At 41.8% G+C, this 17,799-nt stretch overlaps 2 protein-coding genes across 9 annotated transcripts in view; one reads left to right on the top strand and one right to left on the bottom strand.

Moving 5' to 3' along the window:
* Positions 1 to 935: 935 nt before the first annotated feature.
* Positions 936 to 17,799, bottom strand: part of rps15a (ribosomal protein S15a) — a 336,047-nt gene continuing 319,183 nt past the window's right edge. For 4 of the 7 annotated variants that reach the window (XM_072693351.1, XM_072693353.1, XM_072693355.1 and 1 more), the window contains exons 2-5: positions 5,889 to 6,027; positions 5,292 to 5,371; positions 4,880 to 4,965; positions 936 to 1,077 (exon numbers count right to left, since the gene is read on the bottom strand). In XM_072693351.1, coding sequence (XP_072549452.1) covers positions 984 to 1,077; positions 4,880 to 4,965; positions 5,292 to 5,371; positions 5,889 to 6,021 — 393 coding nt within the window. In that variant the 5' untranslated portion in view covers positions 6,022 to 6,027 and the 3' untranslated portion in view covers positions 936 to 983. Of the gene's footprint in view, positions 1,078 to 4,879; positions 4,966 to 5,291; positions 5,372 to 5,888; positions 6,028 to 6,518; positions 6,566 to 11,983; positions 11,989 to 17,799 lie in introns of those variants that run through there. The other 3 variants (XM_072693352.1, XM_072693349.1, XM_072693350.1) reach the window with 3 other exon arrangements.
* Positions 8,885 to 17,366, top strand: c12h17orf75 (chromosome 12 C17orf75 homolog). 2 transcript variants are annotated; one of them, XM_072693347.1, is made up of 10 exons: positions 8,885 to 9,238; positions 9,826 to 9,900; positions 11,025 to 11,150; positions 11,685 to 11,815; positions 11,913 to 11,968; positions 12,065 to 12,184; positions 13,789 to 13,853; positions 14,235 to 14,374; positions 14,494 to 14,597; positions 16,387 to 17,366. In XM_072693347.1, exons 1-10 carry the CDS (start codon positions 9,090 to 9,092, stop codon positions 16,603 to 16,605), a joined length of 1,185 nt encoding a protein of 394 aa, XP_072549448.1. In that variant the 5' UTR covers positions 8,885 to 9,089; the 3' UTR covers positions 16,606 to 17,366. The 2 variants fall into 2 exon arrangements, with proteins under 2 accessions (XP_072549448.1, XP_072549449.1); XM_072693348.1 differs by lacking the exon at positions 9,826 to 9,900.

Here is a 17,799-nt window from a genome sequence, read left to right as displayed (position 1 = left end):
ACAGTTAGTAAGCAGTGCTGTGGAACAATATGCTGGGTTAGGTGGCTACTCTGCTGAGCCCTCTGCTGGGGAGAGCTTGCAACAGCAGTTATTTACCTTGAAGTGAGCTAGGGAATGAAAATGAATGCAGCAATGTGAGAACTGAAGCAGTTCCTGCAAGTATCAGGAACACCTAAAAAAAAAAAAAAAAAAAAAATGACTCCATGGCTCCAGCACGCCTGTGCAACCTGTCTGAGGGAAAGTCCCATTGCACAACACTCAACTTCAGGCTCAAGCGCTCAGTGCTCTGTCTGAAGGTTCTGAGTCTAAACGGCTCGTATTTGAATGTGGTTACATAGGCAGGAGAATGCGGAGACCCAGTAACTCCTAGAGCCCGTTTACCCGTTTCAGCATGCATTTCACATTTTGGATCTACTCTGATCGGATTCCAATCACATGGACCATTATAATGAGTCTCCAGTGTCAGACCGGTGATCCGATCGTACTTTGATCACCATGCCTTGGGTGTTTACACCTGGCTTTTTAAGAGGACAAGTGAATTTGAACATGATCCAATCACTAAAAATCAACACGCATGCTAATGCTAGCTGCAAACAGGCTCTTATTGGTGTCAAATCTAACCTCAGTCAGGCGGTTTTCCCTTTACCCTACACCAACCACTCTTAATTAGCCAACTTGGGGGCTACCCTAGTGTGGGCAGTGAAACCAGCAGAAAGGTGGACCTCAGGTGGGGTGGGGGATTTCATTTAAACAGAGCATCAGCAAAGAGCATCAGTGAAGCTGGAGTACTGATGCTGAACAAATCGGAGTGCATACAGTCCTGGAAATGACTTCATTCTGCCCATTTTTCAAACCTGCGACCTTCCCGTTTACCTTCGGCCAGACCTCTGACTAAAATCTGTACGCATCCCACTTAAAGAAAGCCACACTAGAGCTTTTGGTCCACTGAAAACTGGTTTTATTTGTTGGCGCCTTTACATGTTTTAGAAAAAGAACCCTAGGATTTTTCCTCCTGTGTGTTTTCGTCTAGCCTCTTCATGGTCCATGATGCCAGCTGAGGTCGTCAATACAATGAACCTGCAGAGGAGAGAGAGGGAGAGAGAGAGAGAGAGAGAGAGAGAGAGAGAGAGAGAGAGAGAGAGAGAGAGAGAGAGAGAGAGAGAATACAGGGGGACGATTAGTGAAATGGGCAAAACATGACGGACAAATTAAAGCAATTTAGCATGATTCAGGAAACTGATAAGTAAAATAGTCACTACATTTGCTCAATAGATGTTTGATAAAAAGCCCTAAAAGCCTCAAGGCCTTGCATTTGCTGCTGTTAGAAACAGTCAATTAAATCAATAACACACCAAGTGCACTCAGGAGCACCAATGCAGGAAAACAATTTAGTGAAAAACTAAGCAATTTATAGTGAATATTGAAGAAGCCATCCAGAGTTATTTACCATGTTACCTTCCACATTGATTCTGTACCCTTTATTCCATTTCAGCCTTGTAATCAAGCCAAGACGGTCACATAGGGCCAGCCACATGCTCTCAAAACACAAGAACCTCACTTAAACCAGACTGCACCAGGTTAACCAACTCCTGAGGAAGACAAGTGTCGATACCTTCTACAATCTGTTCCAGTAGAAAGCTTGAGGGAAATTAACACTGGACAATAAGGCCATGTTTGGGGCCCAATGTGGACACACCTAAAACCACAATCGGACACCTTTTCAGCTCCAGACACCACCACTACCACCACATCAGCTCCATTTCTATGTAGACCATCATTTTACTCTACCATGAGGATTATAACCTACAGAGCAGATTTAGGCATCTATGTAAATCCCTGCTAGGGCTGGACGATACTGTAAATATACTGCATCACGATATTCATCACGATACATGTGATTACAGAATAAAACAGATTCTTAAGCTACTATTCAGATCCTCTCCTGTACCGAATACAGTGATTTTTATTCATTTGCTGCTCTTCATCTAACTAAACCAGTCAAATTACACTGTTAGTAACAAAACCTGTAGCTGATCAGTGTTTATTAAGCACCAACAGTCTCCTCCATACGCTTAGAAAAGCTTATCACGATAATTTGTCACATTACGATAAAGTATCGCCTCGCTGCCCAGCTCTAACCCCTGCTAATACAGGTTACATTCAACATGGCCGAACTAGAACAAGCATTTTCGCATCTCAACAACGACAGGAAAACAGGAACAACCCATCACAGATGTTTCCAATGCTCACTAACGTCTTTGCCAAGTCAACAATGGTTGACCAGCTTCAACTTGGCTAGCCCAGCAATGGTCTGCTTACTTGCATGTAAAAGCATTAATTTCACAAAAGCTAAGCAGCCTAAACTAACCACAGACCCCTATTACAAAGAGGACGGGCGGACTAGAAGGTATGTTAGCATTGACGTGTTCAGGAATTTGTTAAATCCGGTCAATCTAGCCTGAGCTGAGGTCATGACGAGTGTGTTACAGCTCCAGTGGCAGCCATGTTAGGTAGTTTGACAATAGGACAGCTTATAAGACATTTTCCCAGCTGGTGCGGCTGAGCGGCGTGCTCTACCAAATCCACCAGTCTGTTTCGGGGACATCCATATAGACTGGAGAACCTGGCAGCTGTGTAGGAGAACATGTGGACCACCTAGCTGAGCCTGAAAACTTGTTTCAAGTTCCATGCAAAAAATATTTGACAAACTTGACGGAGCGACGGAAACGTTGTGCCAGGAGGTAGCTGACGACCCACAACTGTGGCTAGAGTGAAGGACTGAGCAAGTACTCGTCATTCAGAACCTCTAATCGACGTAAACCTGCACACTGTGTAATCCTACTGTTGTGTTCCTTACCACCCTCAGCAAACCCAGCTGAGCAACTTTGGGTACATTAAAGAAAATCGCTGTCAGTAGAGGTGAAATATTCAATTAATTGAGACACTGACTGGTGGGCATATCGCTCAGCATCCAGTAGCCTTGGAACGTGCCTGAATTGATCCATGCAAACAGATGCTTCATTATTAACGTTACTATAAGAAATTACAGGGGGGGAGAGAAGAGATCTGGACCTACGGTATGACAAAAGGATGACCTCAGGGTATCACTTGGAGTTACAATATACTATATATTTTTAGGTTCCACTTTGCTGGACTTGCTGTGCATTTTATGCCTCTACAGTCATATACAACACACTATAGCCCAGTCTGTTGTTGTCCCAGCTCACAGCAACCCTTCCAATAATTGCACAGAAAATGTACAGGTCCATAATGGGTAGAGGTAAAACTGCTGCAGTATCTCATTTTATATGGTGTGTATATTTAAGATATCAACTTTAAGAAGCTAAAGTTGTCAATGTAATTGACAATTTGATGACCAAGTGTGCTGTCTTGTTCAACCCATACATGCTGGACCCAACAGTAAGACCTACAGCTAAAGCCAAAACTAAGTCTTTCAGCTCAATAAGGGTTTGTGACAAGTCAAAGCTTAAATTAATGGTGAACTGATCACAAGGCCTAAATATTAAAGGCAAATTATGATTCCTAAAGTAGACAATAGAAACATCAAGCAACATTAGCCAGCAGTTTAATTCTCAAAGTTCCTACACCTCAATTCTCGAGAGGTCTTGCGCAGTCACATGCTATTATGAATTTGTATGAGCCCTGAATTGGCAGCCTTTTCCTTCTCTGCTTGAACAGCTCTTCCAATAGGAATAAGACCCATAAGCTCTAGCCTATCTCGCCTAACATCACAAAAGAAAAGATTGTGATGGCATAAATAAGCACAGTTCAGATGCTCCAAGATATTAGCTAGGGCTGGGCAGTGACAGAATTTTAACATATCGCAATAAATTGTTAACGTTTGTCTGAGCATAGAGAATATAGACCATGCTTAAAAACACTGACCCATAAGCCACATTTCATTAGGGACTGCAATTAGTCCTAGTTTACTGCACCCTATTGAGTTAAATGAGTAAAAATCACAGTACTAGGTATGAGCAAGTATTTGGACAGCAGTTTAAGTTTAAGTTTTGCAATATCAAAAAATCTTTAGTCTTTAAATATCATAATCTAACATTTTGCCATATCGCCCAGCCCTAGCATTAGCCTTGCTTCAAAAGCTAGTCTACAGTCCAGATGGGCTGACAGTCCCTTTGAGGACCCTACCCGAACAGCACGTCTGAACATGCCTGTTCCAGCCTAAAGAGCTGGTGTTATTTTGCCAATTGGACAGCAAAAGTAAAAAGTAGTAAGAGAGTCCAGTCATGTGTTTAAAAGTTTAGCACAATGTACAGCAGGATCTTGAGTGCCATGTAGTTCAGCGTCTGCTTAAGACTGCAAGGAGCTGAAGTCTTTAGTGTGCAGCATAGCACCTGTCTGGGTCTCCAGTTTACCTTCATTAAAGTGTTTCCTTTATTAAATTCTTCACAAATTGGAGATAGTGGAAAAATGTAGGCTTTAGACCATCGTATTCTACATATCTACAAACAAGAAACCTTCTCAGCTGTAGTCCATCTTAAAGAACGCAGCTACTATCCAAGTTCAATCTGAATAGGGACTTCATAGACTACACTTGTAGCCCGTCCTACAAAATGGGCCCAAATCAGGTGTTGCGATGAAGGACACAGATATACAATACATATCACTGAGTTCACACAACCTTGTATCCCCAAAATGGCAAATTTACAAGAGGGAACCTTAACCTCTGATGGAAGTCAAGGTATAAGATTTTATTCCCAGGCTTTCCAAGGCATTCCTATTGGTCCAGTCCTTATGTTTTTAACTAACATGATCTGTCACATACTCCGAGTGCAAAAGTGTGGATACAAGGTTTCTGCATCATCATCATTCTCTCATTCAATAAACATCATCAACTTACCCAAACTGTCTGGATGGGAGAAGATTGCTCTGCCACTTCTCCAGATCCTTCAGCTGCACATCAAACCTTGGGCTGATGACTCCGCACTGAAGACACAACACAACCTCTAATGTGAATCCTAAGACAAGCAGGACGATCACACCAACCATGGGACGGACCACACGGCAAAAATGGAGCAATGCATCCCAAATCATTTCATAATACAAATCACAAAACTCAGGGATCAGACAAAGCCCTGCTAACGTTAACAAAATTGACACTACACCTCATTAAGTAGGACTAATACCTCGTAAGCTAATGTGGGATCACTGCTGAAGTACTGGCAATACCCACTAACCACAATCATCAGCAGTTCATGAGAATTAAACATAAATGCAAACACCCAGAACTCAAAGTACACCAAAACCCTTACCTTGTTCAGCCTGCCGTTGAGGTTCACCACAATTTTCCCGGCTCTGTGATCATCGATGATCTCAAATTCGCCAATGTAACCTGGGTGGACATAAACATCACTCACAACACTAGTCTAGTCCTGCATAAACAACAACCCCTCACATCTGGACCAATAAGCAGCACATTGAGAAGGTGCATGAGCATAAAGATGAGATACAGCCTCAGACTTTGAGGCCTGGAGAAGACTGAACTGCTGCCACTTGCATAATCTGGTAGGTGGTAGGTACAGCCTGGAGCCAAACACTAGGCCCATGAGATGTTCGTTGTAGGCCCATGAGATGTTCGTTGGAGAAAGCAGAAACTACTAGAACATGGGACCCAACCCTGGAGCACCCACAGCTCCACACATCCATCATTTTGGATGGCTAGCTACAGTTTCCTCCTGAGATACTGACTATAGTGTTGCAGAAGATGGAGAGATCCATGGCCAGCGGTTCTTCAAGAACAGGGCTGAGATCTTGAGCAGCAGAGGATGGTTGAAGCAGGTAGGACAAGGGTTCTCCAAGCAGAAGAAGTGGACTGTGAGCTTGTGGAAAGGCCCAAATCAAAGACTCACCGTGCTTCATCATGACGGTCAGGAAGCGGACAATGACTTTGGAGCAAGGTCTGAGCAGGACCTGTCGCTTCCCCCGTTTCTCGGCATTATTGATGCATTTCAGCGCATCGGCGAGCACGTTCATCCGCACCATGATGCCTGCAAGCACACAGAACACAGCGTTGAAGAACCACAGCAGGAGAACCAATATCTAGACCTCTACTACGTCGCAACAGCCCATTCAGCCCGACCAGCATTCCCCGCGTCGCCCGTTTAGCACGAGAGGACAGCGCTAACGCACTAGAGCTCCACGACAGGTCCAATACTAATAAACACACCGCTAAACTCCGAATTAAGACATTAAAACCACCCCACGGCACAAAGTAAGCACTTAAGCCACCCCTAAACACACTTTACAGCCCGAATGGCTGCTGGTAAATCGTGGCCAGGCGGCTTTCCTAGCCTGACCGGGAACCTCACATTATCGGGCAAAAATAACTCCTCTTTGAAACCATCCACAAAGAAAATACCCAACCAATAATGTGCTGAAAGTATTCATAAACAACCTCCCTCGATAAAATTAGGAATTCGTGAAAAGATGAGAGTGATTTTAACGGATTTTGTGAAGGACTCTGAGCAGTTCAGCCTTACCAACTCTGCAATATGGCGGAAAGAGGGAGGACGCAGGCGCGCGAGCGGCTAAGGGCCGAAAGAGAGTCTCGCGAGAGCAGTGACGCGTTGAAGCAGAGACCACCCCACATGAACAGAGCGCCGCGTGCAGGTGGGCTGAGTGAAGTACGGTTTATTATTATTATTATTATTATTATTATTATTATTATTATTATTATTATTATTATTATTATCATTAATGAATTAATTGACTTAACTGGAAATGTTGTTTTTACTGAGATGTTTTGCTGTCAAAAATAAAATAAAATAATTATTTATTACAATTTCTGGTATAAACGAGATGTTTAGTATTTTTTGCTAGACAGCAAAATGCATTCATAGGTTTTGGTACATAAACCCTCACAAATGTTATAAGTGGAAAAAAATAAGAAACATTTATGTAATGTTTACTACACAATATCCCATAGTAATATTACCCATATTACCAATATGACCCCCCACTCATATAAAACAAGATGTTTATTTCATAATGGCATAATAAATGCTGTAATAATGCTTTAGTAATGAACTTTGTTTTTTTGCTTGGCAGTAATACACCTGTATTTAAAAAAACCTTTAGATTAATATTGAGTGCAAAAGAAAAACATTTAAGATAAATAGTGAAGGATAAAAGAATCACACATCTATTAAAAGTAATAGTGAGGGGGAAAGAATCACATTTTATGTAAATATTAAAAGTCAAATAATCACATTTTAGGTAAATATTGAAAGTAAAAGAATCACATTTGAGATAAATAGTGAGGGGAAAAGAATCACATTTTAGGTAAATGTTAAAAGTCAAAAAATCACATTTTAGGTAAATATTAAAAGTAAAAGAAACACATTTTAGACACATAGTGATGGGGAAAATCCCATTTTCTGTAAATATTGAAAGTAATAGAAACAGATTTGTGATACATAGTAAGGGGAAAAGAATCACATTTGAGGTAAATATTGAAAATAATGAATCACATTTTAGATAAATATTAAGAGTAATAGAATCACATTTTAGATAAATATTAAGAGTAATAGAATCACATTTGAGGTAAATATTAAGAGTAATAGAATCACATTTTAGACAAATATTAAGAGTAATAGAATCACATTTGAGGTAAATATTAAGAGTAATAGAATCACATTTTAGACAAATATTAAGAGTAATAGAATCACATTTTAGATAAATATTGAAATTAATAGAATCACATTTTAGATAAATATTAAGAGTAATAGAATCACATTTTAGATAAATATTGAAATTAATAGAATCACATTTTAGATAAATATTAAGAGTAATAGAATCACATTTGAGGTAAATATTGAAAATATTGAATCACATTTTAGATAAATATTAAGAGTAATAGAATCACATTTGAGGTAAATATTGAAAATAATGAATCACATTTTAGATAAATATTGAAATTAATAGAATCACATTTTAGACAAATATTAAGAGTAATAGAATCACATTTGAGGTAAATATTAAGAGTAATAGAATCACATTTGAGGTAAATATTGAAAATATTGAATCACATTTTAGATAAATATTAAGAGTAATAGAATCACATTTGAGGTAAATATTGAAAATAATGAATCACATTTTAGATAAATATTAAGAGTAATAGAATCACATTTTAGATAAATATTAAGAGTAATAGAATCACATTTGAGGTAAATATTAAGAGTAATAGAATCACATTTTAGACAAATATTAAGAGTAATAGAATCACATTTGAGGTAAATATTAAGAGTAATAGAATCACATTTTAGACAAATATTAAGAGTAATAGAATCACATTTTAGATAAATATTGAAATTAATAGAATCACATTTTAGATAAATATTAAGAGTAATAGAATCACATTTTAGATAAATATTGAAATTAATAGAATCACATTTTAGATAAATATTAAGAGTAATAGAATCACATTTGAGGTAAATATTGAAAATATTGAATCACATTTTAGATAAATATTAAGAGTAATAGAATCACATTTGAGGTAAATATTGAAAATAATGAATCACATTTTAGATAAATATTGAAATTAATAGAATCACATTTGAGGTAAATATTGAAAATAATGAATCACATTTTAGATAAATATTGAAATTAATAGAATCACATTTTAGACAAATATTAAGAGTAATAGAATCACATTTTAGACAAATATTAAGAGTAATAGAATCACATTTGAGGTAAATATTGGAACAACAGAATCACATGCAGATCATATAGCTATAATCACAGTCTGCGCGTTGCGCTACAGTGACGATGCTGCGATCTGTACACCATGAGGACTGGGATATGGCGCGGCAATGACATACAGATCATACAGTCCGCGCATGCGCAGTCCTCCTGCAGCCCGTCAGTTGGCCAGAAGACAGCAAGCTGCTCACAGTTTCCTTCTGTATCTGAACACACACGATTCAGATCTTCAGCTCCTCCATCTGTTGTCTGATTACTGAGACTGCAGAGGGGGGCTGCGTTCCCGGATCACCCACAGTGCGCTCTGCTCTGCTGATTAGCTGGAGCTGCGTTATAGCATCTGGCCGGAGATGTTTACGTCCCAGACCTCCTCCTTCCAGGAGTCGATAGATGTGGAGGAGAAGGACACCGACTTCGACAATGAGGATCTGGCCGGTTTCAGCCCGAAGATCCAACAGATCAACTCGTATTATTCCATATATTACTACCAAAACACGAGGTAAGACGGCTGGGAGGCAGCTAGCCACAGTAGCTAGCATTAGCCACAGTAGCTAGCTGGCTAGCTGTGTTTGTGAGATCCTACTAACTAACTAACTAACTAACTGTCCTAATGCTTGTTTACTAACTTAACTTATTTAACTTTTTTTTTTAGTTGATTTAATAAAGTACTTACAGGTTGGTTCAGTAGCTACACACCATATGTCCAAATATTTGTGGACATCCCTTCTAATTAAGCCATTCAGCTACTAAAACAGCACCCATTGCTGCCCAAATCAGAGGTCCAAATGCACCAAGACACACACACACAGCTTGTCCAGTCCCTGTAGAGAAGAAATACTGCCAATACAATAGGACTATCTGAAGCTCATACAAACATGAACCTGTGGGCACCATGCTGCCCAATGCCAGGTGAGGGCTGGAGGGGTACGTTGAGATGTGGGGCAGTGGACCTGTGTATGGTGCCCTGTGTATATGGTCCATAATGTACATATTAAACATGATTCTGGTAAGATCTTTTGAAGGCACCACATCATCTTCTCCATCTTTCATCTGACTGAGGTGTTAAGTACGTTATTAACTGTCCAGATCCGAGACTTCGGAAGAAAGTGTAGCCTGGAGCCAAAGACGAGCAGACTCCACTACCAGTCAGGAAGACTTTAGGTAAAAGTGTCGGCCGCCACGCTTCTGTGCTCCTAAGTGTTGTTCCTTGTGGCCTCTCAGCGGAAACGGGTGCTGGGTCTTGTGTGTGTGTGTGTGTGTGTGTGTGTGTCTCTGTCATCGTCTCGGGCTGTTCATGATGTGCATAATCCACTGACCTGATCTCTGTCTCTCAAGACTTCTTTCTGCAGTCTTCATCAGAGCCAGTTCGTGAGGAACCGGGCCACCTTCCATGCCTCTCATCAGATCAGAAACATGCTGGCAGGACTCTAGAGGGCGTCAGCAAGCGAGCGAGCGAGTGAGCGAGCAAGGCCGCAGTGAATGGTGGTGGATGGAGCCACTTGCTGAAGCATTTATAAAGGAATGTCTTTCAAAATTTTGGGACGTAGAAGAGTATGTTACATTTTAGTAGAATCGCTCTGCTAGTCTTTCACAGCAAACTACAAATACTGGCATTCCTGCTGCTGAGTGCTGATTGGCTGGCAAAATAGGAAACTGTAAACAACCAGTTTACTAAATGGTATAAAAACAATAAACTGGTACGAATTAGGATTGTGCCCCAAAGCTCCATCCAGTATGTCCCCATTCATTTTGGACTCGCTCAGGAGCGCCCTCTAGTGTCAGAGTGGCCTAAGTGGTAGTTCTCCTTATTGGAAATGTTCTGTCTTCTTCCAGCCCTGTAGCCCCCCACTGAAACTGTTGGTCAGCCCGCTAAAACCCAGCTGCTGGCTTAACTGTGCTCTGTCGAGTAAATTAGGGCTGTCACAATAAATCTGTCGAGCTCAATAAAGCGATTGACTCCGAATCGGAACTGATTGGGTCAGTATTTGATTGTCATTGTCTATTTTTAAAATCCAGGTGACAGCCCTGCTGTGAATTCATGGAAAAGATGAACATCACCTGCATCCTCCTGGAAGCTGAAACTGTACCAGGCTTTAGCTCGGACCGTTTTAGTGATGCAGGGCTTCAGAGGCATGACTGGATCTGCTGGCATAGTGTTGTCTGTCTGTCTGTCTGTCTGTCTGTCTCCTGTGCTCATCAGCTCTTCATTACCTGCTAAACTGTCCGTCTTATGCATCCGTCTTCTTGCGTGATCGCCATGGTAACCACATTGCTCTTTCTTGTAGTCTAACCCTGTTGGACACCAGCTTGCCTGCAGAGGCGGAGCCTGAGCTGCGGAGCTACATCTCCCGCAGGCTGAGCAAAGGAGCCCTACTGGGGGGCATGGGCAATATCGCCACCGTGGAGCTGAGGTAAGCCACTCACAGTGATCTCATTCAGGTCCTATCCGGGCCATCGCAGCGAAAGCAGACGCTACGATGTGTCCTGTGGACTGTAAGGGGCAGAGCATGAGAGCCATGGCCAGTTTTGGGATGGCACTGTAAAGCTCACTTGGCTCTCGACCGTGACACTGACGTCTTTTAATGGTTCTTGGGTTGTTCCTGACCATCCCAGCCCGTCACCTCTTTTCCAACTACTACTAACGCAGCCTCATGGGTCAACCGGCGTAGTTGGAGAAAAGCACCGGGTACCCATGAAGTGGGGAGAGGGATAGCCATCTACCCACCTGCAGAGAGCAAGGCCTGTTGTGCTCTCTCAGGCTCTGGCTGCTGATGGCAGGCAGCGTGACCCAGGATAGTGGCATAGTCATAGTGACCGAACCTTAGTCTGCTGGACCACTCTGAGCCCACTGCATACATTTATTACCCTAGTCACCCATCCCTAGTCTTAAATGCTGCCCAAAACTACATACATACAGATAATTTTTTAATCCATGTGTTTTCCAGTGTTCTCGAGCAAGCGGTGGGCTGCTACTGCTGTCTCCTAGAGCAGGAAAGGTCTCCAGAGCAGCCTGAAGCAGACGGCAACGGCTGGGTGGTCTGTCTCCTCGGTGGCTCCGAAAAGGGCCTGAACTTATATCCTTCACCCCCGCTGATAAACCTTCAGAGTTCTTCTCCTTTGCGACGCTGTCTTTAGTAGTGTTTCTTGCTAATTTCTTTAATCCGCTTCAACATTCAGAATTGAGCTTGATAAGTACGTCCAGGGTCTGCAGAGCAGCTTGACGCCAGAGGTAAGGTGCTTCAGGAACTCTGCAACGCACAACCCAGACTGGGGAGTATTGCACATTAGTGCCTTAGAGCTGGTTGTGTGTTTCTCGCACTGCTAGATGCAGAATCTGGAGACGGAGGTCAGGCCCTACCTGAGCCGGTGGTATGAGGAATCCGTCATGCACATCCACAGAGTGGTCCAGCTGGTCCAGACTAACATCGGCCATCTCCTCTACGCAGTAAGGGACCGTCGGGAGCTTTGCTTTGCTTTTCGCTCCTAAAAATGAAGGTGCTTCCAAGGGTTCTTTGAGTGATGCCATAGATCAGAGGTCTTCAGATCTGCACCTTGGACCTTGAATCCAATTTCCAGTCCAGGACGTTGGAATCCTTGGTAGGTGTGACACTACGTGGCCAATCAATTACATTAATTGTTCCCTTAACTTCCAGCGAGAACCAAATCTAGAACTGGAAACTGGATTTCAAAGATCTAGATTTCAAAATCTGGAGTAAAACCTGGAAGAACCACTTTTGGTTCCATAAAGATGCATGTTTGTAATGGAGATGAGTGGGAAGAACCTTTCAAAGGTCTGCAGAACCTTCATACCCACACATCTCTATTACAAACATGCTTCTTTATGCCTGGAACCAAAAGTGGTTCTTCTATGGTATCGCTCAAAGAACCATTTGAATAATAGTGAATTGAATTTTAAGAGTGTTGAGAATCATTTGGTCTAAAGGTCTAAAGAACCTTCATTTCTCCACTTGATGCAGATGTTCTTTACCTATTTAAAAGTTCTCTTTAACAAACATGTTTCTTTCTGGAACTAAAAGTGGTTCTTCTGTGGCATCCCTCAAAGAATGCTTTGAAGCACTTTTTATGTAAGGATGTAAAGGTTCTTTACCAATGTAAAGGTTCCTTATAACCACACATTATGTCAAGAACCAAAAGTGGATCAGTAATATTGTTCAAAGAACCCTTTGAAGCACCTTTATTGTTTGAAGTAAGGTTCTTTACCAGTTGAAAGGTTCCTTACAACCACACATCTCTGTTACAGACATCTTTGCTTCTTTATGGAACCCAAAGTGGTTCTTCTATGGCACCATTATTTTTAAGTGTGTGAAGAACCTTTTAAAGGTATGGAGAACGTTCATTTGATGTAAAGGTTCTTTACCAATGTAACACATGCATTACAAACATGGTTGGATATTCCACAAACCAAAAGTAGCTGTTCTATAACATCACTCAAAGAACCCTTTTGAAGCTCCATTATTTTTAGTGTTAAGAACCTTAAAGATCTAAAGAACCAATCAAGACCTGATTGGTCTTTAGAAAGATCTAAAGACCAATCAAGAAGATTGAAACGGTCTGCACATTCATGCATTCATTGTTTTGGTCATTTTTTTTTTATTTATGTATTTTTTAAATGTGGTTGTTTATGGAACCAAAAGTGGTTCTTCAATTGAATCGCACAGAGTCCCTTTTGAAGCACTTTCATTAAGTGTTTAGAACCTTTTAAGGGTCTAAAAAAACCTTCACTTGATGTCCAATGTCCAGGTTGTTTAGCACAGATTGGTGATTTCCCTGCTCAAGCTCACCTACCTAACCTGGCAGCTAGCAGGTTGCAGTTGCATCAGGTGTGCCATGCTGGGCAGCTGCCCTTTACAGCCAGTTGCAATGTTCAACCACTAGAGGGCACTAGAACATCGGGTCTGATTTCTGTCTGGGACCCAGGCCTCATTATTTTAAATGACTTGTAGCTGACCGGACAGCGTGGTCAGTGTTTTTGTCACACTCGAGGTTTTCTGGTGTAGACGGCTTTCTAATGTCCTATTTCTGTTGCAGGCTTTGAGCCACACTCATGTAGAGGTCAATGGCACAGACGAGAGGACGAAGACAGACGTGGCGAGGTAATTCATTACAGACAGTGTATTTGGCCCAAATAGTGAGAGATGCTGCACTGATAAATACTAATTAACAATATTGCAAAAGAATAACAGCAATTAGCAAGTTTTGCATTCCCAATATTTATTTCAATATTATTTCAATATTTTATTTTAATATTATTTTAATTAAATCTTTAGAGGTTTGGGAACATTAGCCAGCCAAAACTCATCCAAAAAAGTTGCAAGTTTTAAATAAGTTAAACTGTTAGAAAAAAAATACAGTAAAATTTAATATTCTTTAATAATTAATCACTAATATGAGATAATAGCAGATCTAAATTGGTGATAAAATGGGTAAAAAGAGACAGGAGACAGATGCTGTAATGGGACGTTTTCCTTCCTCAGGTTCATTAAAGCAGCGAGTCTGCAGGGTCTGGTGCAAGAGGAGCCAGCCACAGCCTCCCTGTGTAAAACCATCTCTGAAGACTCGACCTCTTGCCTGGTGATCGACTGCTCCAGCAGCCCTCCGGCTTTCAATAATGCAGGTCAGCATCAGCGCTGCTGCCTAAAACACAGCGGCAGAGACCTGGTCAGAAAGAATTCTGGCAAATGTCCCATAAGACCTGCTGCTGGTGTCTAACGCTCAACTTTGTCTCCTCTATAGTGAGTAACCGCTTTTGCGACGACTGGATCCAGGCCTTCCTCAACGCAGCCGAGCGCTTCAACCCTTTCCTTCTGCGGCAGATCCTGGAGAACTTCAAACTCAAGGTTTGTGTCTGTGGTGACTGTACCACATACGTACAGTCTTACGCAAAGGGTTGGTCAAATGACCATAATAAAATAGGATAATGAAATAGTGACGTATCTTAAAGCAGCAGTCCTTAATATATTCGTTTTAAAAACAGAGTGGTCTGGTAGGTTTTCGTGGGAGTTTTCTTGGCCTATGTCACATGCATGGACTCTAAAAGAGAATCCAGTACCGTTTGCTCTTTACCTGAGCAACCACTGGCCGGCTAATGGCCCTAATACAAACAGCCTGGCTACTGCAAGAGCTGCTGCAAACGTGGAGATGGCAGAAAAGCTGACACGGTCATCATCTGCCCATTCACCCACTGTCCAACCAAAGAAACGGACATGTAGTCAACTTGCAGGGTTTTCATTCATCCGCTCCAAAAGGAGGCCGAACCACAATGCACATTTTATAGGTACTCTTCCGCTATGCTTGATGTAGTTACACAACCTCACCAGAGAGGTCTCTAAATCCCCTAACGCCCCAAAACTTACAGACTACCGCTTTGTTAAAGTCATTGTTAAATTTTCAATATACAATAATATATTATAACATGTAATACAAAATAATAACTGACATCAGAAACAAACATTTCTGCCTCCTGGTAGATTCTTAATAATCTGTGCCCTGGATGCAACAGAAAAAAAAACAGATTTATAAATTAAGTATAATTTTACGTTTCTAAAAAAAAAAATAATAATAAAATAAAGGCAACACTGAGTATACAGGGTTAAATAAGAATGAATCTGTGTTCTGTATCTTTTAGCTTTTTTTTTTTTAAAGGAACTCACAGTGAGCTGTAAATTTCTGATGTATGAAGTGTGATTCAAAATAAGTCATGTGTGTTATTTATTGGTTTATTTATTTATTTTAGTAATTGTACAGAAGGTAAACAAAAAAAAAATTATAGTTTTAGCTTTAAAGGGTTAATGTGCCTTTACTTTTGCACACGTTATTGAAGAAGCTCTCTTGAGGTGCCCAAACTTTTGCATGGTTCTCCTTTCTTTTCTTTTTTCCAATTAAAAATTTAACAAATTAGAAATAATTCACTAATCTTGTTGAAAATGTTCGAAATGATGCTTTGTCGTTAACTTTGGGCCCTTAGGAGAGCAGCTCATCTTCTACTGACCGAACTGTTCACAGTGACCAACGTTTTGACCAGTAGTGCCCAATTTTTTGCATGCTTCCTTTGACACATGCTCAGCCAGCCACTGCCTCTTTTCGAACTGCCACTCGGTGATGCTTGGAGGAAAGTGCCGGCTACCCAGCTCTAAAGCAGCCATGCCAGCCTGCATCATCACCCTGTAGTAATGTAGTAGAGAGAGAGAGAGAGTGAGAGTGAGTTGTGCTCTCTCAGGCTCCGACTGCTGATGGCATGGGATTCGAACCAGCGACCCTCGGGTCGTAGCAGCAGCGCCTCAGGCATGCCACTGCATTCTCACTGTATTAACAGAACTTCACAGATTGTGTAGAAGGGATATCTACGAAGACAGAAGCACACAATCAGTCAGTCGCTGGCGAGCTGCTCCGTTAACCATGATGTGAAATGGTCCAGTGGTACCTCTCAAATGAAAGGTGCTGCAGGACAGATTTCCTGACTGAAGTCAGCAGCGGTCAGCGGAATGAGCCCGGGTCCGGCGGAGTCCGGCGCATAGGGAAAGCGGTTAATCTGTTGGAAATGTCAGGGGAGCCGTAATGTAACACAGTTCAGTAGTCCGCTGTGACTGCAGCCGTTTTTTATGATGTGCTTTGTCTCTGTCCATGCAGGCCATCCAGGACATGAACAACCTGAAGCGCTTTATCCGGCAGGCTGAGATGAGCCACTACGCGCTGTTCCGCTGCTGTCTCTTCCTGCAGACCTGCGGGAACGGCGACATTTTGCTCCAGAACGCTCGGGCCGAGCACAGCGGCTTGCCCGAGGCCTGCAGCATTATCCGAGTGCTGGAGGAGTTCATCGCTGAACAGGCTCTGGGGATTGTGCAGTAACATCTTCTGGCCTGCAGAGGGCAAACTACACACTGCTATACTACTATCCTTACACAGAGTTGCCAGTTTGTTTGCCTACCTACACATTTGCACTACATTATAGGTATAAGGTGGGTGTACCTAATGAACTGGCTATAAACTCTACTTACTAGGGGCAATTTGCGATCAATCAGAAAACCATCTCACATCCATATACCTTCCCCTGTACTTCCCCTGTCTTGTATTCACACTGACTGTGTACACCCCTCTGTAATCATAGCACTATAATGGTCATTGGTTACTGGCCTGGCCGACTCAAGCTAAGAATTTGATCACTGACTAGCTCCTGACCTCAACTGTGGGTGTTGAGACTGACCAAAGGACTGGTTGCATACTGAATCTGTCCAGAATCAAATGACACGAATATGGTGGAATTGTATTTTGGGCAAATCTTGCTCAAGATTCGAACTGGAACCGACTCCTACGTCCCACCAGCTCCTGGTTTTAATCCATACACAGCAATATGTTAAAACGTGTAAATAATACTAATATAAAGAAATGAAGAATACTAAAACAATAGGACACAATATGCTAGTATTGAGTGGTCGCTTTGCCCCATATTTGGAAATCTTTAGCCTTTGCTCTTAATAATAGTTGCTACAAAGGCTTTTAACCCAGTGCTTTGGGGCTTTGTACCCCTGTATCTACTGGATAGCTTGGGGCATGGGGCCTTGATACTACGCAGTGCTTTTCTATGGGGATTAAACAAGCTGTGCATGATGCCTGGGCCAACCAGAAATGGTTCTTTGGGTTCTAAAGCTATAAAAGAACCACTTCTGGTTGGCCCAGGCATCATTCACAGCTTGTTTAATCCCATAGAAAAGCATTGCCAGTATAATGTAATATAAGAGAAGTCTAACGGCCCCATGCCCAGTGTCGTCCAGTAGATGGAGGGGTATAAAGCCCCAAAGCACTGGGCTGTGAAGCAGTGGAGCTCCAGTCAACACCTTTTTCTGAGCAGTCTGAGTGACATTTTTGATCTGTAACTAATCATCCATAATCAGTACCTGACCTCACTAATGCTCTCATGGCTGAAAGCCATCAAATCCTTATGGCGGTGTTACCTTATCTAGTGTAAAGCCTGTGCAGACCTTTGCAGAAGGGTAGAGGCTGTTGGTGCAGCTCAGAAAAACACCCAGCTCACTAAGCAACTAA

The sequence above is a fragment of the Salminus brasiliensis genome, chromosome 12, assembly GCF_030463535.1.
Source record: "Salminus brasiliensis chromosome 12, fSalBra1.hap2, whole genome shotgun sequence".
NCBI classification, from domain to species: Eukaryota; Metazoa; Chordata; class Actinopteri; order Characiformes; family Bryconidae; genus Salminus; species Salminus brasiliensis.
The sequence above is the reverse complement of the archived record's forward strand: the minus strand, read 5'-3'. Positions and strand labels throughout refer to the sequence as shown.

Excerpts from the sequence above, each read along its gene's own strand:
- c12h17orf75 (XM_072693347.1), top strand. The coding sequence starts at position 9,090 with ATGTTTACGTCCCAGACCTCCTCCTTCCAGGAGTCGATAGATGTGGAG. Across the intron at positions 11,151-11,684 it reads ATCGCCACCGTGGAGCTGAG|TGTTCTCGAGCAAGCGGTGG; the intron begins GTAAGCCACTCA and ends TGTGTTTTCCAG. Across the intron at positions 13,854-14,234 it reads ACGAAGACAGACGTGGCGAG|GTTCATTAAAGCAGCGAGTC; the intron begins GTAATTCATTAC and ends TTCCTTCCTCAG.